Below are 27,904 nucleotides of genomic sequence, written 5' to 3'. Positions count from 1 at the left end.
TATTTTGGTTGTAACATTTCCAACCTTATTTGATGGTCTGTGATATAACACTTTGTAAGTGTTACTCTGTGTTAACTGTTTTTTCTTTTACCAATAAAGCCCTTTGAAACCGAAGAAGAAAAATATATATATATATATATATATATATATATATATATATTATTAAAATAAAAGTAATTGAAAATGATGATATCCCAATGGTAGAAAAAATTAAAAATATTGTAACTAACACTAGCGATAGTATTGCTGCAAAAAAAAAATATATATATTTTATGATTTGTTTTTGTGTGACAAAATAAAAAAAAAATGCATTCAGATTAGAGGCAGTCTTCAAGGTCTAAGAAATTAGCATATGAACCTCCTAGGTTTAGCTTTCAACTAAGAATACCAAAAGAAAGTAAAATTGGTGATAAAAGTAAATTGGGAAGTTGCTTAAAATTGCATTCCCTATTTAAATCATGAAAGTTTTTTTTTTTTTAACTTGACTGTCCCCTTTAAGCCAGTTGCTTCAACGTTTGAGCCTATGCATTCTGTTGACAGACTTTGTCTTGAAAAGTTTTGTTTTGGTTGGCTATTTTTTCTGCTTGCAGAGTTTGCGAGTTATCTGCTGTGTTGATAAGGCTGTTTTACGCACAGTTAGTTGTTTTTTTTTTTCCTAAGGTTGCCTCTGACAGCAATATCAATCAGGAAATTGTGGTTCTTTCCTTTTGCCCTAATCTTTTCTCTCAAGAGCATTTGTTGCACAGTCTGGATGTTGTGCATGCTTTAAAAGTCGATCTTCATGCAACCAAGAATTTTAGACAACCTTCTTCCAGGTTTGTTTTGTATGCTGGTAAGCGTAGGGGTCAAAAGGCCACTGCAACTACTCTTTCTTTTTGGCTGAGGAGTGTCAATCGTTTGGCTTATGTGGAACCTGGTCAACAGCCTCCTGAGAGCATGACGGCTCATTCTGCTCGTGCAGTGTCCACTTCTTGGGCTTTTAAGAATGAAGCTTCTATGGAACAGATCTGCAAGGCGGCTACATGGTCCTCTTTGCATACTTTTTTAAAATTTTACAAGTTTGATGTTTTTGCCTCAGCGGAGGCTTCCTTTGGGAGAAAAATGCTTTTGAGCAGTGATGGCTTCAGATTAGGTCTACCTGCCTTATTTCTCTCCCGGGTCATTGTGTCCTCTCTAGCTTTGGTATTGGAATTAATTTGTGGACTCTCCCTGCCCTTGGAAAGAAAACTAAATTTATATAGATAGATATATATATATATATATATATATATATATATATATATATATATATATATATATATATAGATAGTTAGATATGTGTATGTATCTCTATGTTAAAGTTTGAGGAATATTTTTTTTTCTCTAACACCTGAGACCTCATATCTTTGAGCCCTTATAACGTTATGCTTTTTTTTTATATATTTTCTATTACACTGGTATTATGAGTGTAACTGTACAACGTATTTTTGATGTGTTTTGTGCAACTTTTTTCTCTGGCGTAACAGTTAACCAGTGCTCTGAAGTTACGCTAACCTGACATTAAAGGGACAGTCTAGTATAAATTAAACTTTCATTATTCAGATAGGACTTTTAATTGACTTTCCAATTTACTTTTATCATCAAATTTGCTTTTTTCTCTTGGTATTCTTAGTTTAAACTAAACATAGGTAGGCTCATATGCTAATTTCTAAGCCCTTGAGGGCTGCCTCTTATCACATGCATTTTAAATCTCTTTTCAACACAAAGAGACAGAAAGTACACGTGGCTATATAGATAACACTATGTTCAGGCACAGGGAGTTATTTAAGATCTAGCACAAAACAATGCTAAATTTAAGACAATAGATAATAAACAGTCACAGTCATGTGATCAGGGGGCTGGAAGAAGGTTCCTAGATACAAGGTAATCACAAAGGTAAAAAGTACATTAATATAACTGCGTTGGTTATGCAAAACTGGGGAATGAGTAATAAAGGGATTATCTATCTTAAAACAATAATTCTATGGTTGACTGTCCCTTTAAATCCAATTGTGCTCAAGCGAGCGCATTTACTTTTCAGATGCGTGCAAAGAGCTTCAATATACCCCTTATCTCTTGCACGTAACAGTGCGCTACTTGTAATCTAGCCTTTAGTAATTCCCTATTCAAAATTTTGTTAATATGATAGATGGCCTTGATAAAGTTTCTTAGTGTCTGGTTTTATGTTAATTAGCGAAATTACCATGGATTAGAAACCTGGAATTAAATGTCATTGCTCGGAGCATAGTTGTACAACTGCACCAATAAACTTTATAGAAAATGTATCCTACTTATTTAAGCGTTATGTAGTGCACACTACACAGATTATTTCTGGGACAGAAGACTAGAAAAGCATTGTCAGATGGCTGTGCGCAAAGCTACTCCACCAGGCACAACAAGCCTTTTGCTATGTTTCCTGCTACTACACAGCAATTCTGAACTGCTCAGTTAATGTTAACATATGCTAATGTACTGCACTGGTAAAACAAAGAATACAAAGCCTTCCGTACAAGGGATTGCAATCTGTCACAGTATAAGTTAAGAATAAACCTAAATTATTATAAAAGGAAAACCCCAAAAGCAGAAAGCAGTAAAATGTTGAATAGAAAGCAAGAAAGCTGTTTCAATTCAGACATCTAAAGTGCAACTAGTTATGATCGTTGAGATGGAGGGGACCTGCTAGCATTCTCCTGTAGGCCTTAACTACTCGTCTCTCCCTATGGTAACCCCAGGCCCCTTTCCATCTCATGCCTAGATAGTATATGGTTGTCACATGACCCACTAGATATATTACCGGTATATAGTCAGTTTATGCTAAAACCATAAATATATAAAGTAATGTATGCCTTGATATTATGTTTGGGCCGTTTATTTTAATTACCCCCCACCTATAACATAAAATGTATGTGGACACCCTGTGATATATTGACAGTTATAAGCAATAATATGCAATATTCACTTTAAACATTTATTTAGCAGCTACTTTGCTAGATTACTATTTGCATATGGACACCTATAAATTGTTTAGCAAGCCCTTTGCCCTTTAAATAAACGTAAGAAAATTATTAAAAACACAAAACAAGACACAGTCTGACAAAGACAGTTTTTGCATGAGAAAAATTTATACAACCCACACAAACAATATAGGCCCCACATCTGCTCCTCTGCCTTGTCCTAAACAAGTGGTGTCCTAGGAAGCTTTGTGCCTGACAAAGAAGCAAGAAGAGACAAGATGGGGTAGCCAAATTGAAACAGAAAACACCTCCACAAAATGAGTACAAGTGTGCAGTGGGTGGTTAAACATGCAGACACCTCTGGGCAGCCTTTAACAGGGATAGCTGAACAATACTCAGCCTCTTGTGCCACACAGTAAGAGGCGGGACCCGGCCAATAAAAATGGTGGTGGTCCATGATTCTCATGTAAGGAGGACACACTCGGCTCTGAGTCCATTTCACAGTCATAAAATCCCCCCCAGAAACATGAGACATGAAACTGCACAGGCAACAGCACTTAGGACAGAAAACAGCGCAAGACATTTGGCAACTGTCAGAAAGGAATACAGTCCAAGGGTAAGACCCACTCACATCCTGTAGGAAGGCAGCATACTTGCATCCTGAAGTCCTCTCAAAGTCCAAGAAGCAAAGTAGATTTCTTTTGCCCTTCTGAGAACAGGCGGCACAGATAAAACATCACAAACAGTAAAACACTATAAACCCCAGATGGGGAAGTTGTGCACCTCCTCTATGCCTCAGACATCCCCCCCTCCCCCAAACATGACTCCTACACAACAAAAACACAGGCCTGCAAGCGGGGTACACAAGGTCAGCTCTGTGCTCTCTATACATAATGCCTCCCTTCAGCCTGGGGGTGTTAAGGCTTGCAGAGGGTGAAGGGGATCAACAGATACAGCGCGTGTGAGCTCCGTGGCCAATGAGGGCTTTGGTTACAAGCCTGGGAGAAGCTCACTCCCTCCTCTTCCTCACATCCTGGATCCTCGCTCTTGGAGAATCTGCAATGAGGAACAACTTGTAAGTAAAGTGACCCACATTCTGCTAAAGACCAGAGAAACCCCATATCATCCAACCTAAAGCATAGACCTTCCCCAATACTGGATAGCCATCCTCTCAAAATGCTGCAACTCTCTCACCTTGGCCTTCTCACTGGGCTCAATCACCAGTCCATTAGTGGAGTTGTTAAGTTCCCGAGAAACTACACACAGGAATTCTGCCTGGTCCTCATTTCCATAGTTGTAGGAAGATCCGATGCTGATAAGCTTTATGGGGGGGAAAAAATAATATTTTTTTCTCCAGAAAAAGAAAAATCCATAACATGTTTAAATTCTACTTTAAAACATAATTAAAATCATGTCTCTATTTTACGATCTGCCTTCAAGTAACAATTTCTCTTTCAGAGGAAATCAATGGGTAATGAGGATTAGCTTCAGACAAAGTAATAGCGTGAGGCGCAAAGAGGACATAGGGATTTTGTGGCTTGCATGTGCTGCCGTGTTTATGACAAATTCACACAGTGGTAATGACAGTTCCCTCATGACAGTCACCTGTTCAAACTTCCATCCGTCAGACATGGTGGACACCATCTGTGTGAGCTCCTCCTCTTGACACTGCAGCACTCTGTAAACATGTTTCACCGGCCCCTGAGAGAGAACAAAACAGGAACAGTTAAATTAACCTGAGTGAGAGGCAGACTGGTGCAGCAGCCATTACCGATACATACATAGAAATGTAGTATTGCTGTAAAATACATCAGCAACATAAGCAGCCACACACACACCAAGCACCTGAGGCCTCTGCAAACAAACATGGCCCCACTCGTCAATCACACAAACCTGTTACCAACCTCTCTCCAGTCATAAAAAAGTACCTGTGAGGTTCTGTTTTCATTATCTCTGATTCGTTCTTTCACCAACCGCACCAGAGATGCAATGTTATAAAACTCTGCCTCCTCAAGGACTCCTGTATAAAAGAGAACCATACACAAAAAATAGGAGAGTTTTTATATTTGAAACAGCAGAAATATATTCTAACACTGCATAGACTTTCTACAAATGCTGCTAAACTTATATACACACAACCAGTTTTCTCCACAGAAAATTTAGCCAGCTGGGTGGCATTATAAAGCATAATAGCAAATCTAAGGAAAAATGCAGACATCACTTTGTTGCAGGTAAAAAGTATAATTTATTGTAGACAGAGTATATACACATGTGATCATTGTCATGTCATACCAACTGGAAAGACTAACGCGTTTCATGTGCCACCAGGAACACTTCCTCAGAGAAGCATTATAAAAGTTGCCGGAAAGGGGCAGTGTAATATTATAGAATTTTCTGTTATTTAAGCCAACAGTGCACAATTTAACAGGGCATATGAATGGACCGGTCCGGTCGCCAATGGCGAGTAAAAATTATTGCGGGCAAGTAAAATTTTTAAGTTACCAGCCCGAACGGCGACCTAACATTTTAAGTGGAATATAAGAAGCAAAAAAAAAAATGGCAAATTGCCTTCCACATAAGCGCACACATGGGAATGGAGGGAAGAAAGGGGAAATTCTGTTAAATGCATTCAAAGACCTCCCCTTATCTCCATGGCTCTTGGTCCTCCTTGTCAGTTGCTACTTCCCACCCCTAAGGTTGTCCGCGCGGGAAGACATCCTACTAGAGCGGTGTTTCTCATCTGTGTGTGTATGAATGAAGTATGGGTTAAAGTGACTATATAGTTATGGTAGGCAGCTTGCTCATGTACATTATGCTGAAGTACTCCAGGGTCCTCTGCAGTACTTCAGCACAATGTACACGAGCAAGCTGCCTACCATAACAATATAAAGCAGTGCACAATTTTCCTGGACGCTATTGTTGCTCTAAAAACTGACTTTGCTAATTCGTAGAGAACATACCATCTCCATGCACCCAGTCAACTCTGCTAGCGTGGCACTGACAGTCGCGCTAGTAGTTGAAAGGCAGCCGGGCAGAAAGGGGGTAAAAAAAAAAAAAAAAAAGTATTTTTAACATGCTCGTTATGTCACTGTCCAGCTAAATGCAGTACCACTCAAAGTGCTATAGGTTGAAGGGTGGCAGAATTAATTATACTTAGTCAATCATAACCCCACATATACTGAAGTAAATAAAAAAAGCTCAGTTATATCCCTGTATTTTTCTACCTGGTGATAGAAAAATATTTTCTAAAGTTAAAGCCTTTTTATTAACCTCTTAAGGACATATGACGGAAATTTTCCGTCATAAAACAATTGAGCAAACTGAAAGCTGTGTCCTTAAAGGGTTAATGCTCATGTCCCAATTAGTATGCAGCTTGCAAAGCATTCAAATGGGGACCTTTGTCTGCAATGCATGTGAGATTACAATAACACTATTTATATTGCCTTTTTACATAAGATATATACACACTGCATGTGAGATTACAATAACACTATTTATATTGCCTTTTTACATAAGATATATACACACTGCATGTGAGATTACAATAACACTATTTATATTGCCTTTTTACATAAGATATATACACACTGCATGTGAGATTACAATAACACTATTTATATTGCCTTTTTACATAAGATATATACACGCTACATGTGAGATTACAATAAGACTATTTATATTGCCTTTTTACATAAGATATATACACGCTACATGTGAGATTACAATAACACTATTTATATTGCCTTTTTACATAAGATATATACACGCTACATGTGAGATTACAATAAGACTATTTATATTGCCTTTTTACATAAGATATATACACGCTGCATGTGAGATTACAATAAGACTATTTATATTGCCTTTTTACATAAAATATATACACGCTGCATGTGAGATTACAATAACACTATTTATATTGCCTTTTTACATAAGATATATACACACTGCACGTGAGATTACAATAACACTATTAATATTGCCTTTTTACATAAGATATATACACACTGCACGTGAGATTACAATAACACTATTAATATTGCCTTTTTACATAAGATATATACACACTGCACGTGAGATTACAATAACACTATTTATATTGCCTTTTTACATAAGATATATACACACTGCACGTGAGATTACAATAACACTATTTATATTGCCTTTTTACATAAGATATATACACACTGCATGTGAGATTACAATAACACTATTTATATTGCCTTTTTACATAAGATATATACACACTGCATGTGAGATTACAATAACACTATTTATATTGCCTTTTTACATAAGATATATACACACTGCATGTGAGATTACAATAACACTATTTATATTGCCTTTTTACATAAAATATATACACACTGCATGTGAGATTACAATAACACTATTTATATTGCCTTTTTACATAAGATATATACACACTGCATGTGAGATTACAAGAACACTATTTATATTGCCTTTTTACATAAGATATATACACACTGCATGTGAGATTACAATAACACTATTTATATTGCCTTTTTACATAAGATATATACACACTGCATGTGAGATTACAATAACACTATTTATATTGCCTTTTTACATAAGATATATACACACTGCATGTGAGATTACAATAACACTATTTATATTGCCTTTTTACATAAGATATATACACACTGCATGCAGATCTGCACAGGCGATTAAAGTTACTTGCGGGCTGGTAAGTTTTGTGATTTACTCGCCCGATGGGCGAGGGGAGTTTTTGGGTATTCATAGGCCCTGATTTAATGATAATTTGTGGAACACACATGGGGGGGGGGGGGAATAGCTCATTTAGTCAGGTGGTGCACTCATTAAATAGACCTGTGGAGAACACTAATTTATATATAACTTCCCCCCGCCGCTTCTGGGGATGCGCTATTCCAGCACCCTTTCTGTAATGTAGTGTTTTGTCATTTTAAATCAATGTTTGTGTTTAAAAATAATCAACAACATGCTTGTGGAATGTGTCACTGGCAAACAGAGCTATAGGGTTGGTAGCCTACGAGCAATTGTCTAGTATTGCACTTCGTATTGGTTTCAGAATCAATATAAACAGCTAGGGAGGTAGCACAGAGGTGTCTGGAGTAGTATAGGGGCAGAGGTGTCTGGAGTAGTATAGGGGCAGAGGTGTCTGGAGTAGTATAGGGGCAGAGGTGTCTGGAGTAGTATAGGGGCAGAGGTGTCTGGAGTAGCATAGGGGCAGAGGTGTCTGGAGTAGCATAGGGGCAGAGGTGTCTGGAGTAGCATAAGGGCAGAGGTGTCTGGAGTAGCATAAGGGCAGAGGTGTCTGGAGTAGCATAAGGGCAGAGGTGTCTGGAGTAGCATAAGGGCAGAGGTGTCTGGAGTAGCATAGGGGCAGAGGTGTCTGGAGTAGCATAGGGGCAGAGGTGTCTGGAGTAGCATAGGGGCAGAGGTGTCTGGAGTAGCATAGGGGCAGAGGTGTCTGGAGTAGCATAGGGGCAGAGGTGTCTGGAGTAGCATAGGGGCAGAGGTGTCTGGAGTAGCATAGGGGCAGAGGTGTCTGGAGTAGCATAGGGGCAGAGGTGTCTGGAGTAGCATAGGGGCAGAGGTGTCTGGAGTAGCATAGGGGCAGAGGTGTCTGGAGTAGCATAGGGGCAGAGGTGTCTGGAGTAGCATAGGGGCAGAGGTGTCTGGAGTAGCATAGGGGCAGAGGTGTCTGGAGTAGCATAGGGGCAGAGGTGTCTGGAGTAGCATATGGGCAGAGGTGTCTGGAGTAGCATAGGGGCAGAGGTGTCTGGAGTAGCATAGGGGCAGAGGTGTCTGGAGTAGCATAGGGGCAGAGGTGTCTGGAGTAGCATAGGGGCAGAGGTGTCTGGAGTAGCATAGGGGCAGAGGTGTCTGGAGTAGCATAGGGGCAGAGGTGTCTGGAGTAGCATAGGGGCAGAGGTGTCTGGAGTAGCATAGGGGCAGAGGTGTCTGGAGTAGCATAGGGGCAGAGGTGTCTGGAGTAGCATAGGGGCAGAGGTGTCTGGAGTAGCATAGGGGCAGAGGTGTCTGGAGTAGCATAGGGGCAGAGGTGTCTGGAGTAGCATAGGGGCAGAGGTGTCTGGAGTAGCATAGGGGCAGAGGTGTCTGGAGTAGCATAGGGGCAGAGGTGTCTGGAGTAGCATAAGGGCAGAGGTGTCTGGAGTAGCATAAGGGCAGAGGTGTCTGGAGTAGCATAAGGGCAGAGGTGTCTGGTGTAGCATAGGGGCAGAGGTGTCTGGTGTAGCATAGGGGCAGAGGTGTCTGGTGTAGCATAGGGGCAGAGGTGTCTGGTGTAGCATAGGGGCAGAGGTGTCTGGTGTAGCATAGGGGCAGAGGTGTCTGGTGTAGCATAGGGGCAGAGGTGTCTGGTGTAGCATAGGGGCAGAGGTGTCTGGTGTAGCATAGGGGCAGAGGTGTCTGGTGTAGCATAGGGGCAGAGGTGTCTGGTGTAGCATAGGGGCAGAGGTGTCTGGTGTAGCATAGGGGCAGAGGTGTCTGGTGTAGCATAGGGGCAGAGGTGTCTGGAGTAGCATAGGGGCAGAGGTGTCTGGAGTAGCATAGGGGCAGAGGTGTCTGGAGTAGCATAGGGGCAGAGGTGTCTGGAGTAGCATAGGGGCAGAGGTGTCTGGAGTAGCATAGGGGCAGAGGTGTCTGGAGTAGCATAGGGGCAGAGGTGTCTGGAGTAGCATAGGGGCAGAGGTGTCTGGAGTAGCATAGGGGCAGAGGTGTCTGGAGTAGCATAGGGGCAGAGGTGTCTGGAGTAGCATAGGGGCAGAGGTGTCTGGAGTAGCATAGGGGCAGAGGTGTCTGGAGTAGCATAGGGGCAGAGGTGTCTGGAGTAGCATAGGGGCAGAGGTGTCTGGAGTAGCATAGGGGCAGAGGTGTCTGGAGTAGCATAGGGGCAGAGGTGTCTGGAGTAGCATAGGGGCAGAGGTGTCTGGAGTAGAATAGGGGCAGAGGTGTCTGGAGTAGCATAGGGGCAGAGGTGTCTGGAGTAGCATAGGGGCAGAGGTGTCTGGAGTAGCATAGGGGCAGAGGTGTCTGGAGTAGCATAGGGGCAGAGGTGTCTGGAGTAGCATAGGGGCAGAGGTGTCTGGAGTAGCATAGGGGCAGAGGTGTCTGGAGTAGCATAGGGGCAGAGGTGTCTGGAGTAGCATAGGGGCAGAGGTGTCTGGAGTAGTATAGGGGCAGAGGTGTCTGGAGTAGTATAGGGGCAGAGGTGTCTGGAGTAGTATAGGGGCAGAGGTGTCTGGAGTAGTATAGGGGCAGAGGTGTCTGGAGTAGTATAGGGGCAGAGGTGTCTGGAGTAGTATAGGGGCAGAGGTGTCTGGAGTAGTATAGGGGCAGAGGTGTCTGGAGTAGTATAGGGGCAGAGGTGTCTGGAGTAGTATAGGGGCAGAGGTGTCTGGAGTAGTATAGGGGCAGAGGTTTTGCAGGATTGCCTTTAACTACACTTTTGAGAACTCAATAGCAGCAGTGTTTGCGCACTGTATAGCAATGTTACAAGCATTCTTGCTGCCATATAGTGCTACAGACACATACATGCTATCAACATATGTATGCACTTCAACAAAGGATAACAAGAGAACTATGTTAATTTGATAAAAAGTAAAATAAAAAAAATGTTTATTTTTTATTGTATGCTCTATCTGAATCATTAAAGAAAAATATGGGTGTTATGCCCCTTTAAGACGGCATCAGAAGTTGCTGTCTTGCCCATTTTTGGTACCAATATTCCTTGAGTACCTGTCTTCACCAACAGATAAAGGACAATCCCACAACTTTAAATACAGTTTCAGTGCTTGTAAATAGTCAGCACGGCTCCATTAAAGGAAAATTTAAAAAATACAGCATGCACAAAAAAAAAATACATGTTAATTATATTATCAAATTTACTCAGGTATTTGCTGAAACTAAGCATGAGAATATACTGAGGTAGGCTCAGAAACACGCATGAGTAGGGCAGCAGTGTTGGCAATAAACATATAGTCCTCATAAGCCTAATTAGATATGCTTACATCAAAGGACACCAAGAGAAAACACAAAATGGAACAGGTTTTTTTTTTTAAGTTGTAATCTCTGAATCATGAAAATGTAAAATTTCATCATGTACCTTTAAGGCAATTTGCTACTGGTAACTATGTATTTTACTGGTTTAGGTCTCGATATAAAAAAAAAGGAAAAAAACAAACCAAGAACTGGATTACATGGCTCTAGATCTGCTGCGTTTTACAAAAAATCCCTCCTTACCTTCTTCTGATAGCTCCTTGTTAAGGATAAGCTTTCCATGTCTGAGATAGTTCAAGATAGGCCCAAAATAGGTGGGATCCCGATCGATGAGATACGCGCCAGTCTCATCCTGTGATGGGTAAACAGATGAAAACTAAACTCCTAATTACAGTTATGATTTAAAACCTTTTATACACAGATCTTTTGCAAGGCAGTGCTTAATTTCTGATGCACAAATACAAAATACTTTCTACTATAAGAGGGTGAGTGCACTGTAGTGCAGCTATACTCAAAGTGATGGCAAGTTGTTGTTTTTTTTATTCCATTCTATGTGTTTTATTATCCCCCTTCCAGCTGTATGCACTCCTGAGTTCAAGCCGCAAATTGCCTTGGGGGCTACTCAACAATATAAACAGGTTGTCAGACAGAAAAAGCACTCCAAAAATCAGTCACCTTTTTCACAAGACCTTTGGAGTGCTTTTCTGTCTGACAATATGTATGTATGTATGTATGTATGTATGTATGTATGTATGTATGTATGTATGTATGTATGTATGTACACACACACACGAAAGTTTACATACACTTTAAGAACTATTTGGCAACATTGTTGGCAATTTTATACATTGTATCTAGTTTTTACAAGTATATAACATTGGTTGCAAATGTTGGAAACACTGCTGCTATATAATGCTCAATATGTGCACACAGCTTAGAGGAATACTGCTACACCACTGATATACTACAGGAAAGTTCTACTCTGTGAAAAAGCATTACTGGGCTAAAAGAAGTTGCACGCAGGTGGTAAATCGCCATAGAACAGGTTAACAATGGTATTGAGCTGGTTGTTTGTTCCTGTAAGTGCACTTCTCTGTGTGTATTCAGTCTCCCTGAGAATATCTAGATATGCTCTTCAACAAAGGATACCAAGTGAATAATGTAAATTTGATAACAGAAACATTTCTTAGAAAAGTTTTTAAATACAGAATATCTAGATAAGTTCTTCAACAAAGGATACCAAGCGGATAATCTAAATTTGATAAACATTTCTTATAAAAAGTTTTTTTTTTTTCGTTTTTTTTTTTAAATGCAGGCTCTGACTCGTTAAATTACAATTTTGACTTTCAAAAGTGAAGCTTTCAGCGATAAACATGGTCTTCAAATGGTTTAAAATTGTTGGATATATAAAATCTGTCAAATTTATTTGTCATCTTGAGTGCTACAAATTAAAAAGAAGCAACAAAGTTGATGGTTTTTTTTTCCCTTTCCTGAAGGGAGGGGAAAGTGTTAATAAAATATTGTAAGTTTGGTTAACAATGAAATAACTGTTTCAGGTCAAATCTAACATGTAAGGTTGATCCAACGTACTGGTTTTCAAACCTGTCCTCAGGCGTCGCTACAGGGCAGATTTTGAGGATATCTGAACTGAAGCACAGGCCAGATGACAGGTTAGAGAGGCCAGAGGACAGGTTAGAGAGGCCAGGTTTGAAAACCAGTTCAGAATTTAAAAATAAAACTAAAAATGGCTGTTTAACAGGTAGGATAGTTCATACAAAATTCCCAAAACACACAAACAAGTAGCTTATTTAGTAGGCAGCTATGATACGCACAGTAGGACACCTTAAAGGGACATAAAGCCCAATTTATTTCACGATTCAGGTAGAACATACATTTTTAAACAACTTTCCAATTGACTTCTGTTATCAAATGTTCTTTGATGAAAAGCTGGAATGTAAGCTCATGAGTGTCTGCAGCACTATATAGCAGCAGTTTTGCAACAATGTTATACATTAGCAGGAGCACTAGAGGGCAGCACTATTTCCTGTCATGCAGTGCCACAGGCATGTTTACGATACCTACCTAGGTATCCCTTCCACAAAGAATTACATGAGAACAAAGCAAACATGATAATAGAAATCATTTGGAAACCTTTTTTTAAATTATATGCTCTATCTGAATAATGAAATAATTTTTTGGGGGTTTAATATCCCTTTAATAAATATAGTGTAGTATACAGGGTGCTCCCAAACTAAATAAGATGTATGTGCCATATATAGGATGTTCCCTATTTATGAATGGTGTTTGAGATATATATATATATTATATATCCTGGCAACCCTAAAGCACATGACAAATTGTGAGGGTTCCCTCTCAATATACCATCTCTTAGCAGTGTGTGGTAAGAGGCTTCCTGTCATACATATCTCAGCTATGGGGGATCCCTCTTATTCCAGGTAAATGAGCAATGTAAAGGGAATTCCCATGCATACTGATGTATGCTATAACAGGCACACCTTATCTGAATCCAGGCCCGGCTCCTCCTGGCACAGCCGATACAGAAATGACTTGGGTTCCCGGCTCAGGGTCTGCTTGGTGCTCAAGAAGTATGTACCACCCACATTAAGCCGAACCCACTTGGCCTGGGGGTGCCTTGAGCCGTCATGCGGAACGGGACTTCGGGAAGAACGGGGACCTGGGCAGGACAGTCCAGGGCTCGGAGGCCCGCTGCGAGTGCTTGGGATAGTTAGGCTGCATGGGGCTCCTCGGCCTCCCGTAGCCTCGGGTTCTGCCATTAGGGCTTACACCGGACACAACCGGGAGAACGCCGGGGCCATAACACCGAGACAGGGGCCGGAGGAGCTTCCGGGGGCCGTATAGCGTCACTTCCGAAAACACAATCGAATCGGCGGACATATTGCTACGCACCAGACCGCCATTTTATTACACCCATTTGCAGAAGATTAGCGTGGCCTATTACTACACCCATACGATGTATGAAAGCGCCATCTTATTACACCCATACGTGAAATACTATTAGTATAACTGCATAATAGGCTAAATATTATTATTAGGATAAAATACACTAGAACCAACGAGCATTAGTCAGACGCCGTTTCTTTTCTAAATACATGGGACACTAAATAACTAATTCATGGCATAGTCCAAGCCACTGAAGGTCAAGGAACCTAAAAACATGTGGGCGTATGTCACGTGTTACTTTTCCACCAATCATTGTTCGGTTTTCTACTGACAGTTCTATGGCGCCTGGTTATGACCTTCTCTGGTTCTGTCTCCTTATTGGCTGATGTTGGACACAGGGGGTGGGGTGACGGTGACGTGTTTCCTTCAGCCTTCACAGTGTCCCGGTGATTGCTGCTGGAGGTCGGAGCGGGGGAGAGGTGAGAGTTGCTGGATATTTTGGTGTAAATTTCGGTCTAGGTTGCGCTTTTCATCGCCCCTGTTACACTGTTAATTAATAGCTAATGCTCTGTCCGTCTCTTGGTTATTGAAGTTTGTTTTCTCCTCACCACTTCTGCTGTAAGGTTGGCTCTTGTATCTACTACACTCTGTAAAATAGTGTTTGCTCAAATGTCTGTTAATTTGCAGCTTTCGATCTGTGTCTTGGTGCTGCAGCATGGTGGGGTCTAACCTTTATAACAATCGTGAGGTTAAAGGGACATTAACTACCCTGAGATTGTAAAATTCTATGTGTAGTAAGAAAACATTATTATTTATTGTGACTCCTTATTCTGCAATTGAACTTAGAACATTGTTCTTTTTTTATCAGTTCCACTGAGTTTCTATATAGTAATCTTTCCTGTTTACTATCTTTTTAACATTTAAACACTACTAGAATATAGAGTTAAAAGGTACATATTGATCTTGAAATGTGCATGAGTGCATATCAAGTTAAACCCATGAACTGTGAAAGATGACCCATCAGGGGCGATTTTATATTAACAGCCAAATGACATGAGCTATATGCAGCTGTTTCCATGTGAGCGGGCTCACCGGCAACATAAGTAAAGAAGCAGCGGTCTTTAAACTGCTGCTCCTTAACTCGTCAGAGGCGGCGGACAGCAATCCGCCCGATCGCATACAATAGTGCTGATTGACACTTCCTGTTAGCGGCCGATTGATCGCAAATCTGCAGGCAGCATTGCACAAGCATTTCACATGTATTGCTTGTGCGGTGATAAATGCTGACAGCGTATGCTGTCGTCATTTATCAATGTCTGGTGGACATGATTGCTACAGCGGGTAATGTCCTCCAGACACATGATAAATCAGGCCTATGGTCTAAATCAACACAATGCTTTTAATGCGGACGAGGACCATGTGCCATCCTGGTTGCGGGAGTTTTGAGCTAGTTGCCCCTCTGGCATCACAGGGGGAAGTTGGGGACATCACCAAACTCAGGAACCTGGAAGTGCAGTGCTGCTACCGTGATTTTAAAGTGAAGGTCAATTTCGATGAATTAGTGCCTGGGTTTTAATAATCCTATTAAAAACAAGGGCACTTTAATTCATCAAAATTGACATTTCACTTGTTATCCTCAAAAACTTACATTTTAATCCTGACAGCCGCTGCAGCGCTTCCTCCGCCCGTCGCAAGCCCTCTTCGCGGTTCCAAATGACGAATCTGGCTTCCTCCAATCACGGCTTTGCCTCAGGCCATGATCCCCCGGGGGGAAGCCGTGATTGGAGGTAGCCGGATTCGTCATTTCTGACGGCCGGGGGAATCGCTGGAGCGGCTGTCAGGATTAAAAGGTAAGTGAGATGTCAAATTTGATGAATTAAAGTGCCCTTGTTTTTAATAGGATTATTAAAAACCGGGCACTAATTCTAAAACTTCCATGATTCAGAAACAACATACAATTTTAAACAGTTTTCCAATGTACTACTATCACATTTTCTTAGTTTTCTCGTTATCTTTTGTTGACATGCAGAAAAGTAATCTCAGGAGTGTGCACGTGTCTGCAGTACTATATGGTAGCAGTTTTGCAACAATGTTATGCATTAGCAGGAGCACTAGATGGAGCACTATTTCCTGCCATGTAGTGTTTCACACATGTGCACGCTACCTACCTAGGTATCTCTTTAACAAAAGAATAACTTTTTAGAATTGTGTTCACTATCTGAGTCATGGAAGACATTTTTTGGGTTTCATGCCCCGTTAAGGGAGCTAAATTGGGACGGGGGTAAGTATTCAATTACCTTTATCCTTCTCCCTTAAAGGGACATGAAACCTATCTTCATGATTTAGCGCATACCACTTTAACTTTCCAATTAATTTCGAATATCAAATTTGCTTAATTTATCTGGTTATCCTTTGTTGAAGGAGCAGCAGTGCACTACTGGGAGCTAGCTATCTAAATCATGAAAGTTAAATTTTGAATTTACTGTTTCTTCAAGTCCTTGAAACCCCCAAGACCCACAGTTTGAAAGGCAACTGGCTGCTCCTTCAAACGTGTCATGAGGTTAAAAAGTTTAATAAAGCACAAAATTTAAAAAATAAAATAAAAAATACAGACTTTTTTTTTTTTTAGAGTGTCTATAGGCACTTATACTTGGTCATCAAAAAGGCCTAGTAATCCCCAGAAGTCCTGTTTTAAAACTAAGCCCTTGTATAGGTTTTAATAGCCATGCGATCACCTGGAGTGAATACATGTGCATTTGAGTAGAGGCTTATGGTGGAGCCCTATGGGATCCAAGGTATACACATTTACCAAAGGCCCTTATTTTTATGAGGAGAACCCCCTTTTTTTACTATAGTGTCTAGAAAAAAACACTTATTTACATCCTTGTTCATGGATTTTATTATTATTTTTTTTTAATCAAAATGAAGGTGTCTGGGCTCTTCAATTAGCCTCTTTTTAAAGCCTAGAAGGCCCTCTTTAAAATTAATCTCCGCTATAGTTTAATAGCCATGTGATCACTGTGGTAATACTGACCACCTGGCATTAAAGGGACATTAAACACTTTTAGATAGTAATATAAATGATAAATCATATATAGAAAAATAACTGCAATATATTTTCATTCTTAATTTTGTCTCCTTTTACAGTAATTCCATTCTGAAATTGTGAGCTTTCCAGTTCCTGTTGGAAATAGAAGTGCAGAACACTGTTATATTCCAATCAGCCATTGGCTGCACACTCTAGTGACCTATTTATAACTGTCTCTATTTGGCCACAGCAGAGAAGGTAACCTAAGTTACAACATGGCAGCTCCCATTTTTTTATAGACACTAAAACTTTACACTTATTTTGTTGATATTTAAACAGCTAATGAAACTTTAACAAATCCATCTGCATGTTATTCTCAGATTAATATTTTCTTTAAATGCATCATTCTTTATAGCATTTATTTAGTGTTTAATGTGCCTTTTAATAAACATAGATTTATTTTAGTAGAGGCTTATAAAAGCCTCTGTGCAGATTAGTTATATAAATATACCAAAAGGTCCTTATTAAAGGGACAGTCTAGACCAGAATTTTTATTGTTTTAAAAGATAGATAATCCCTTTATTACCCATTCCCCAGTTTTGCACAACCAACACAGTTATAATAATATACTTTTAACCTCTGTGATTATCTTGTATCTAAGCCTCTGCAAACTGCCCCTTTTTTCAGTTCTTTTGACAGACTTGCAGTCTAGCCAATCAGTTCCTGCTCCCAGATAGCTTCACGTGCACGAGCACAGCATTATCTATATGAAATATGTGAACTAACACCCTCTAGTGGTGAAAAACTGTTAAAATGCAATCTGAAAGAGGTGGGCTTCAAGGTCTAAGAAATTAGCATATGAACCTCCTAGGTTAAGCTTTAAACTAAGAATACCAAGAGAACAAAGCAAAATTGGTGATAAAAGTAAATTGGAAAATTGTTTAAAAATACATGCTCTATCTGAATCATGAAAGTTTATTTTGGCCTAGACTGTCCCTTTTAATATTAGGATAACCTGTTTTTATTTTGAGTATATAATTTAGCTAAAACACACACCCTTTTGTCTACAACCTTACAATACTTTCTCCCTCATCTTGCAGAACATAATCATGGCAGGTCGCAGAGTTGCATTAAAAGCGGTGGACTGGATGGCTTTTGCTGAGAGAGTCCCTCCAAATCAAAAAGCCATGTTTATTGCATTGAAGACTCGCAGCGATGCTGTGGCTGCAAAGTAAGGCTCCCTGCTTCTTATTGTAATGTACACTTGTCTTTATAAAGGTCCTGTGGTTAAAGGGTTATAGAACCTTTTTGTCTATAGGGTGTTGCATAGAGATTTGTGGCACATTGGTCAATACTATGATGGCACTTGCCTCATTGGTTCTGTTTGTCAAGGAATCAATGAAATGTCCTTATAACATACAATATTTACTGAAATTAGGGGGGGGGGGGGTTCTCTCCCAGTTGTCCACCCTCTCTTATGACAGTGACCTCTCTTGCCTCTACATCATTTAAAGGGAAATTTTACTCATATGCTAAATAACTTGAAAATGATGTAGCATATCTGTAAATAGCTGATATCACGGCTATATATATTTTACCTCATAATTTCCTCAGTAACCACATCCTATTGTTAGGGACTTAAAACGTTTGTTTGGATGCTTAACCTAGGACTTGCTAGGGAGCATGCATGGTTACAAAAAAAACAGCATCATCAGTGCCGTGTTCAAACATAGGGCTCGATTTATCAAGCTACGGCGTACATATGCGCCCGTCTGCCGCAGCTCCCCTATCAGATTGAATTCCGCTGGCTAAATATAGCATTGCACAAGAACGCTATTTTAAGCTCTTGTGCAACGCCACCCCTGCCCGCGCACCGCCAATCATGCGCGGGCAGGAGCTGTCAATCTCTCCAGACAGACGAGACCGGGGGGATTGAAATTCTCCACCTTAGAGGTGGAGAAGAGTTAGGGAACCAGCGGTCATCAGAGAACCTGCAGACGTAGCCTGTGATAAATCGACCCCTTATAGTAAACTTTCTTTTTTTTTTTAACTGAGGAGAAACTGTCCGGCACATGCCAGATGCCTTTCAAGTACCAGGACAAGCATTCTACATTGGTATTTGTTACGGTTGCCTCCAGGCTGGCTGGAAGTTGGACCGTAGAAAAGGATGCTCCTAGCGCTCACCAAAGAATCATCAGCACCGTAGTCGGCAATCCCTGTAGTGATTATAGCTGGCCCCTACAAACATGAGTTAAAGCTGCAAGTTAGAGGGACAGAATAGGTCTGATGTGCTGGAGCACACAGCCTGCTTTTATTGAGGTTACATGCAAACAGGACACTCTCAGGGGGAGGCATAAAATCCCCCATCACACATTTGATATTAGATAGAGAGACACTCCCTTTGACAGGCCACAACATTACTTCAGCAGATAACATTACACACAATAAAACAATGCAGTCCACCTTATCATTAGCAGTCTGATTAGACAATGGTAAGGTTTATCACTAAACCTAATTAGAGCTGATCCCAGCAAACTTGTATTTAGAATTGAACAAAATTAACTCTTAATGGCACACAATGAAACTGAACCAAGTGGGAGAAAGCCAGGGACAAGTCATTTCACAGGTCTGGGGACATAGTCTTAAAGGGGCATTGTTCACCAAAGTCACAATATGTCCCCAGACGGTTCTTAAAGGGCCATACACACCCAATAAAAGTTAATATACTCTCAGGGGCCATAGTCATGAGGAAGGAGGCTGGCAAATAGGCTTCTCCAAAATCCAGGGAAGCAGGGCAATTTTCCATTTAAAGGGCCAGTTACAAATTGCAGTTTGTAACAGTATTTAAAGGGACAGTTCACCCAAAATGTTCTCCCCTTTAAATTATTCCCAATGATCTGTTTTACCTGCTAGAGTGTATTAAATTGGTTACAAGTAGCTCCTATTTTAGCATTTGAAATAGCTGATTTAACCATGGTATTGCCACCTATACTGAAAGTTTTGATATTGGAGTATATGCTATTGACAAGCCTAAGAAAACACAGCCAGCAGAAGTAGTTACACTCTCGATGAGATGCAGGATAGTTAAGTAATAAAATTATCATTTTCCATTGTTCTCTCTATGTATTGATCTTTGGTGTTCCAGCCAAATAAAAGATAAGGAAGCAAGTCTGTGTACACAAAGTTATGACATAATGAGATCTGATATCACCTTTAAGTTCAACCCATTGTAATAGGCTGTGGTTTCAAAGCACAAAATCAGCTACTTTATATACACATATAAGCATGAAAATGCAATTTCTCAAATATTTTATACTCTGCAGTTGGTATTACAAGTCATTTAAAATACATTAATGGAAAAACAATGTTACAGTGTACTGTCCCTTTAACGTGCCTTTACAATAGGATGTATCTACTGAGGATGTTTTTTAAAGAGATGTTCATGTGATATTTTCTAGCTAGCTTTTTACAGATATGCTACATCACTTTAGCAGGGGGTCGACAAATCTGTTTAAAAATTAGTCGCCAGTAAGAACATTTAGGAGCCAGACGTACTTTTAGGAGCGAGATAGTGGTATTAGTATATAGATAAATTGAAAATAACCCAAAAAGTTAGGATCCAGGAGTAAAATTCTAGGAGCCAGTGGCTCCCTGGCTCCTGGGATTGTTGAGCCCTGCTTTAAAGTGATTGGGTAACATGTTAGTTTATTTTATTTAACCCCTTATGCCGTTAGGATGTTCCATGCTGTCCTAACAGCGCCGGGCTTTAACACAGGACGGCATGGAATGTCTTACCTTACATAGCGTCCTGCAGCCTCCTCCTTTGAAGAAAGCAAAAATCAGACTGTGTGCCTAGCAGCGTAGGCAGTCGCCCATGATCCTATCACGTGATTGCATCGACGATCATGTGATTCCAATTTTTATAGCAAGTGTTGTTCTGATGTTAACACTTTGATGCCGACACAAAATGGTTACTGTTTATTAGAGTGTTGATATATTTTATTTCCTATATCTGCAGGTTAATATCTCTCCCAGAGAAGCCTCCAACAATTGACTGGGCATTTTACCGAACTGCAGTGGCCAAGGCTGGCATGGTGGATGAGTTTGAGAAGAAGGTAGGCCGACAGTTATGAGTTGCCTGCTAACATGTTACAACTGGCATCTGCTAGGCTTGGGCACTCTGCGACATTCTGCTTTTAGTAACTACTTCTTTTTTTTTTTCTCTTTGTCATTTTAGTTTAGTGCTCTCACCATTCCAGAGCCAAAGGACACCCAGACAGAGAAGATAAACACTCAGGAGCAGGAGTCTGTATGTATTTGGTTTTATGTACCAGGAATTTCTGTTATTGAAAAACAGGATTTTGATAGCGGATACCAAGTGTTCATTACTTTTTAATATATATATGTGTTTCAGCTAAATGAATCTTAGACTTATTTTATTAGCTGCTATCATATGTTATCTTTGCTTACCCCCTACTTGCTAATAAGACCATTCCATTCTTCCTGCCATAAATATGTAATGTTGTAGTCACTATCTCTAATCCAATAGATCCTTCATTTTATTGCATGGTGGGTTTGATTTAAATCACTAGTCGGTAAGATCAATTTTAAATTGTGGTTGTCATTTTTTAGATTAACTGTTCAGTTTATTTTTCTGGTTATATCAGACCAAATTCTGATTTGGTTATATATCATTACATACGCATATGTCACTGTCTCACCAAATGTGTTCAGCTACTCCCCAGTAGAGCATTGCTCTCCTTCAACAAAGGATACAAAGATAATAAAGCAAATTTGATAATAGAGCATACAATTTTCAGATTTACTTCTATCTGAAACCCAAAAATTTCTTTCATGATGATGTCCCTTTTAAGGTCTATTTCTCTGTTCTTTGTTTATTTTATAACATTTTTTGCTGTGAAGAAGGGGCATACTATTTCTGCATACACAAATGAATAGGTTTGTGAACTAGAAAACCAATAATATGTAATAATATCTTCTAGATAGAAAATTTGCCCCAAATAATCTGACAGAAACTTCTGGGAGAGCATAACATTGTGACTGGATTCATCATTTAATCCAGTCACAATGTTATGCTCTTTCAGGTGTTTCATGGAAATAATTTACCAAAAAACATTACAGCCATGAATATACAGAATCTTGCTCTATAATATAAATGATTCTGTTCTGCAATATAGCTGTTGCTACAGAATTAATGTGATGGTCACTGAGGAACTGTACTGTACACACTGGCTTATATATTTTGGATAAGATACTGTACAGCTTTAGCCCTGGCTTGATGTAGATAAATGTACTATTCATCATAACTCCTATTCCATTAACCTTTTGGATCTCATACATATTATTTTATAAATTAAATAGATAATAAAACTCAGTAAATTCCCACAAGGACAACAGTAGTTGTTTTGCTGTATTTACTTTAAATTTGTCTAGAATTCAATTTAGTGGGGGGGTTTTTTGTTTAAAAAAAAAATGTTGGGAGATGCAGGCAGTATTTGTTGCAGCAAGCTGTTAAGTTATTGCAAACTTAGCTATGCCGTGAAATGTTTGCACATCACAAAACAAACATTTTAATACAGTGCATACAGCACTTATCCTGAGATTCTGTGTTGGTTATTCTCACGTTAGAGCAGCCGTTAATTGGCTACATCAAGAGAACTGTAATACGAATTGTACAAGACTTTTAAAAGTTACATTCCTGGGCTGCTAAGCAGTGCTCAAGGGACAGTCTAAATCCAATACATAATTTTGATAACTTATTGTTTAAATTCCAGAGAAGCATCCTGCAACGTCTTTAAGCTTGTAAGTACATGAAGCCAAAAATGGCTGCCGAGCTCCGCCCACCTGTTGCGTGTATTGTTTGGTATGTTACGCTTCTCCAATCACCATTGACTTGTAAATATGATTTCCTACTTGCGCACGCTAATTTGTGAATGTGCAATTGGAAATAGCTAACTGAAAAATATTAAATGTGCACCGCTAAACTGTCGTACAAGGAGACAACTAACTGGACATTAAGAAAGCTGTGGGCAGAGCTTGGCTGCTAATAAACTATGATTATTTAAGTTTCATGTTCTTCATACAAGCTTATAGATGTGGATCCAGTTGCAAGATGCTTGTCTGGTATGTATCTGTAAGTAATAAAGGCTAAGTATTTTGTCCAGACTGTCCTTTTTAAGGCTGTGCAAACTCTGCTTAAAATGACTTTTAAAAAAAATAAAAAAAATGAAATGCATAAAATATTTTTTTTGTGAAGAGAACCCTGCAGAGGATGGTCAGTAGTTTTATAAGATACTTAAATAAAACCTTTTGAGAGGGTGTATGTGGGAGCTAATAAGAGTTTTGCTTATGCTTTTGTTTTTATGTTTATAATTTAGGTAAAGAATGCAACAGCTTACATTCAAGAATCCAAGGCTCGTGTGTCGACGTATGAAAAAGAGGTATGTTTTTATATTGATCTAGTCACTTATGTGTCTCTTGTCTCCATAAATCACTTCCTTTTGAGTGGTATGTTCTTGCCCTGCCTCTGCTATGATTTGACTTCCTGTTGATGTTACGACGATGTCTTTTCCTTGCTTCTGTTGTGATCTCACTGGTCATAGTATCAGGATATGATTTCTTTAGTCCTTTTGATATCATAGCAGTTAGATGACCCTGCCCCTGCGGAGATCTCACTTCCTGTTAGAAGCAATATGCCTTAGTCCTGCCCCTTTCATTCTTTGTGGCAACGAGTGACAGTAATGTCCTTGTCCTAAACTTGATTTAATTTGCTTGTCTTTCAGCTGCAGAAATTTAGAAGCATGATCCCCTTTGACCAGATGACATTACAAGACTTGAATGAAGCTTTCCCTGAAACCAAGCTGGACAAGGAGAAATACACTTACTGGCCCCACAAGCCCATTAGTGATCTGTAAATCGCCTCCACCTAGACTCAATAAAAACCTTCTACATTATCCGCTTCTTGTCATTTTACTTTTGGAACTTGGGGTGTCTTCACCAGCAATTGTTTTCTCAGCATGTTTTAATGAGTTATAAAATTATATTTCTTATGGGACAATTCCCTTTTAAACGATAGTCCCATCACAGTGTTGGTGATACAGTAATGCATGGGATGACAAATATGTTTAAAATTTGGGAGCCAGCAGTAATATTTAGGAGCCACACATAGTTTTAGGAGTGAGACAGTGGTATTTGTATATTTTATTTTAGATTTATAGAGAATAACCCTAAAAAGTTAGGAGCCAGGTGAAGAATTCTAGGAGTCAGTGGCCTCCTGGGTTTGTCGAGCAATTCAATAATTTATTCTTTAGTCTCTCACAATCTCTGTTCTGTAGCTGCATATCTGAGCTCTCATCCTGGATGACATTCCCGCATCTAAGGCTCTTCTTAAAGGGACATATATAAGTCAAAATTAAGCTTGCCTTGTTCAGATACTTTTCAATTTATTAATGATAACACATAGGCTCAGGTGCAGAAATACACTACTGAGACCTTGCTACTGATTGGTCACTGCACATATGTGCCTCTTGTCATTGGCTCATCAGATGTTCAGTTAGCTCCCAGTATTGCATTGCTTTTCTGGAGCTGATATTAACTTTGTGTTTAACTCTTTACATAGAGCATTTTATTATAGCACCACTGCTTGCATAGAACACATTACTGCATTTTCTTTGTAGTTTTATGTGCTTTTTAAAGTAACCCTGTCACTTTTGCCTTATGTTACATCCTCCAGTAATTTCATATTGTACCGACTTACTGAGTCTGCTGATCTGACTTTATGATCCCCTCTTACTTTACCATCATTTATCCAATAACCGTAATATACCTATGGTTTGCCGTATGTACACTTAAAGGGTCAGGATATCCAAACAATGAAGATCTTGAAAGTAATACAGTGATACTGTAAAAAGCAGACTAGAAAAAAATCATCTGAACATCTCGATCTACCTCAGTAGCCACATCCCATTGTAAAGGGACTTTAAGCAGCCAATCAGAATGCTAGTCCCCGAGCTTGCAAGGAAGTGTGCATCTGACATGTAGGAACAGTCATGTTATTTCCCTTCTCAGTTTAAGGAAGTTTACCTAGAAATCTCGAGATGTCTGTGAAATCTCATGAGATCACAGTAAAGCAAAGTTTGACCTGAGCGCACGGTACAATTAACGCTTATAAAATTAACCAGAGATGAGGTCTCTGTTTAATTTTATAAATCTGCCCAAATGCCCCTAAACTGTCTAGTGTAGTTAATTAAAAAATAAAGATGGCGACATCTTTATTTTTTTTTAATAAAATAACTGCACTAGGCAGTACTTTGGGGTTATAGTTGGGGGGAGAAAAACGGCACTGAAAAACATAATTTATGTAGGAACTTACCTGATTCATTTCTTTCATATTGGCAAGAGTCCATGAGCTAGTGACGTATGGGATATACAATCCTACCAGGAGGGGCAAATTTTCCCAAACCTCAAAATGCCTATAAATGCACCCCTCACCACACCCACAATTCAGGTTAACGAATAGCCAAGTAGTGGGGTGATAAGAAAGGAGTAAAAAGCATCAACAAAGGAATTTGGAAATAATTGTGCTTAATACAAAAAAAAAATCATAACCACCTTTAAAAGGGTGGGCCTCATGGACTCTTGCCAATATGAAAGAAATTAATTTATCAGGTAAGTTCCTACATAAATTGTTTTCTTTCATGTAATTGGCAAGAGTACATGAGCTAGTGACGCATGGGATAGCAATACCCAAGAAGTGGAACTCCACCCAAGAGTCACTAGAGAGGGAGGGATAAAAATAAACAGCCATTTTCCGCTGAAAAAAATTAATCCACAACCCAAAACATAAATTTAGTCTCGTAATTGAAAAGAAAAAACTTAAATCAGGAACAGAAGAATCAAACTGAAACAGCTGCCTGAAGAACATTTATACCAAAAACTGCTTCCGAAGAAGCAAATACAGTAAAATGATAGAATTTAGTAAATGTATGCAAAGAAGACCAAGTTGCAGCTTTGCAAATCTGATCAACTGAAGCTTCATTCTTAAAAGCCCAGGAAGTGGAGACTGATCTAGTAGAATGAGCTGTAATTCTCTGAGGCGGGGCTTGACCCGACTCCAAATAAGCTTGATGAATCAAAAGCTTTAACCATGAAGCCAAGGAAACAGCAGAAGCCTTCTGACCTTTCCTGGAACCAGAAAAGCTAACAAATAGACTGGAAGTCTTCCTGAAAACTTTAATAGCTTCAACATAATATTAAAGAGCTCTCACCACATCCAAAGAATGTAAAGATCTCTCCAAAGAATTCTTAGGATTAGGACACAAAGAAGGGACAACAATTTCTCTATTAATGTTGTTAGAATTCACAACCTTAGGTAAGAATTTAAATGAAGTCCGCAAAACTGCCTTATTCTGATGAAAAATCAGAAAAGGAGATTCACAAGAAAGAGCAGATAATTCAGAAACTCTTCTAGCAGAAGAGATGGCCAAAAGGAACAACACTTTCCAAGAAAGCAATTTAATGTCCAATGAATGCATAGGCTCAAATGGAGGAGCCTGTAAAGCCTTCAAAATCAAATAAAGACTCCAAGGAGGAGAGATGGATTTAATGACAGGCTTGATACGAACCAAAACCTGTACAAAACAGTGAATATCAGGAAGCTTAGCATTTTTTTCTGTGGAATAAAACAGCCGAGATTTGTCCTTTTAAGGAACTTGCAGACAAACCTTTACCAAAACCATCCTGAAGAAACTGTAAAATTCTAGGAATTCTAAAAGAATGCCATGAAAATTTATGAGAAGAACACCATGAAATGTAAGTCTTCCAAACTCAATAATAAATCTTTCTAGAAACAGATTTACGAGCTTGTAACATAGTATTAATCACAGAGTCAGAAAAACCTCTATGACTAAGCACTAAGCGTTCAATTTCCATACCTTCAAATTTAATGATTTGAGATCCTGATAAAACGGACCTTGAGATAGGTCTGGCCTTAATGGAAGTGACCAAGGTTGACAACAACATCCGGACAAGATCCGCATACCAAAACCTGTGAGGCCATGCTGGAGCCACCAGCAGCACAAACGATTGCTCCATGATGATTTTGGAGATCACTCTTGGAAGAAGAACTAGAGGCGGGAAATTATAAGCAGGATGATAACACCAAGGAAGTGTCAACGCATCCACTGCTTCCGCCTGAGGATCCCTGGACAGGTACCTGGGAAGTTTCTTGTTTAGATGAGATGCCATCAGTTCTATTTCTGGAAGACCCCACATCTGAACAATTTGAGAAAACACCTCTGGATGGAGAGACCACTCCCCTGGATGTAAAGTCTGACGACTGAGGTAATCCGCTTCCCAATTGTCTATACCTGGAATATGAACCGCAGAAATAAGACAGGAGCTGGTTTCCGCCCAAACAAGTATCCAAGATACTTCTTTCATAGCTTGAGGACTGTGAGTCCCACCCTGATAATTGACATAAGCCACAGTTGTGATATTGTCTGTCTGAAAACAAATGAACGGTTCTCTCTTCAACAGAGGCCAAAATTGAAGAGCCCTGAGTTCTAAAATATTTATTGGTAATCTCGCCTCTTGAGATTTCCAAACCCCTTGTGCTGTCAGAGATCCCCAAACAGCCCCCCAACCTGAAAGACTTGCATCTGTTGTGATCACAGTCCAGGTTGGACGAACAAAAGAGGCCCCTAGAATCATACGTTTGTGATCTAACCACCAAGTCAGAGAGAGTCCAACATTGGTATTTAAGGATATTAATTGTGATATCCTTTTATAATCCCTGCACCATTGATTCAGCATACAAAGCTGGATAGGTCTCATATGAAAACGAGCAAAGGGGATCGCATCTGATGCTGCAGTCATGAGACCTAAAACTTCCATGCACATAGCCACTGAAGGGAATGATTGAGACTGAAGGTTC

At 39.6% G+C, this 27,904-nt stretch overlaps 2 protein-coding genes across 3 annotated transcripts; one reads left to right on the top strand and one right to left on the bottom strand.

Annotated features, from left to right (window-relative positions):
* Nucleotides 1-2,972: 2,972 nt before the first annotated feature.
* KCTD2 (potassium channel tetramerization domain containing 2) lies at nt 2,973-14,134 on the bottom strand. Its single transcript, XM_053708882.1, has 6 exons — nt 13,517-14,134; nt 11,244-11,352; nt 4,901-4,992; nt 4,578-4,673; nt 4,167-4,292; nt 2,973-4,028 (listed from the first exon to the last, which is right to left on the bottom strand). The coding sequence occupies exons 1-6, from the start codon at nt 13,793-13,795 to the stop codon at nt 3,999-4,001; spliced, it is 732 nt and encodes a 243-aa protein (XP_053564857.1). The 5' UTR covers nt 13,796-14,134; the 3' UTR covers nt 2,973-3,998.
* A 136-nt stretch (nt 14,135-14,270) lies between these two features.
* On the top strand, nt 14,271-23,924 carry ATP5PD (ATP synthase peripheral stalk subunit d). 2 transcript variants are annotated; one of them, XM_053708884.1, is made up of 7 exons: nt 14,271-14,401; nt 17,070-17,208; nt 18,051-18,181; nt 20,969-21,065; nt 21,188-21,259; nt 23,349-23,411; nt 23,754-23,924. In XM_053708884.1, the coding sequence occupies exons 3-7, from the start codon at nt 18,060-18,062 to the stop codon at nt 23,883-23,885; spliced, it is 486 nt and encodes a 161-aa protein (XP_053564859.1). In that variant the 5' UTR covers nt 14,271-14,401; nt 17,070-17,208; nt 18,051-18,059; the 3' UTR covers nt 23,886-23,924. The 2 variants fall into 2 exon arrangements, with proteins under 2 accessions (XP_053564859.1, XP_053564860.1); XM_053708885.1 differs by lacking the exon at nt 17,070-17,208 and having other exon boundaries at nt 14,303-14,401.
* The last annotated feature ends 3,980 nt before the right edge of the window (nt 23,925-27,904 follow it).

The sequence above is a fragment of the Bombina bombina genome, chromosome 1 (assembly GCF_027579735.1).
Source record: "Bombina bombina isolate aBomBom1 chromosome 1, aBomBom1.pri, whole genome shotgun sequence".
Taxonomy (NCBI): domain Eukaryota; kingdom Metazoa; phylum Chordata; class Amphibia; order Anura; family Bombinatoridae; genus Bombina; species Bombina bombina.
Note: the sequence above shows the minus strand (reverse complement) of the source record. Positions and strands in the feature narration are given on the sequence as shown.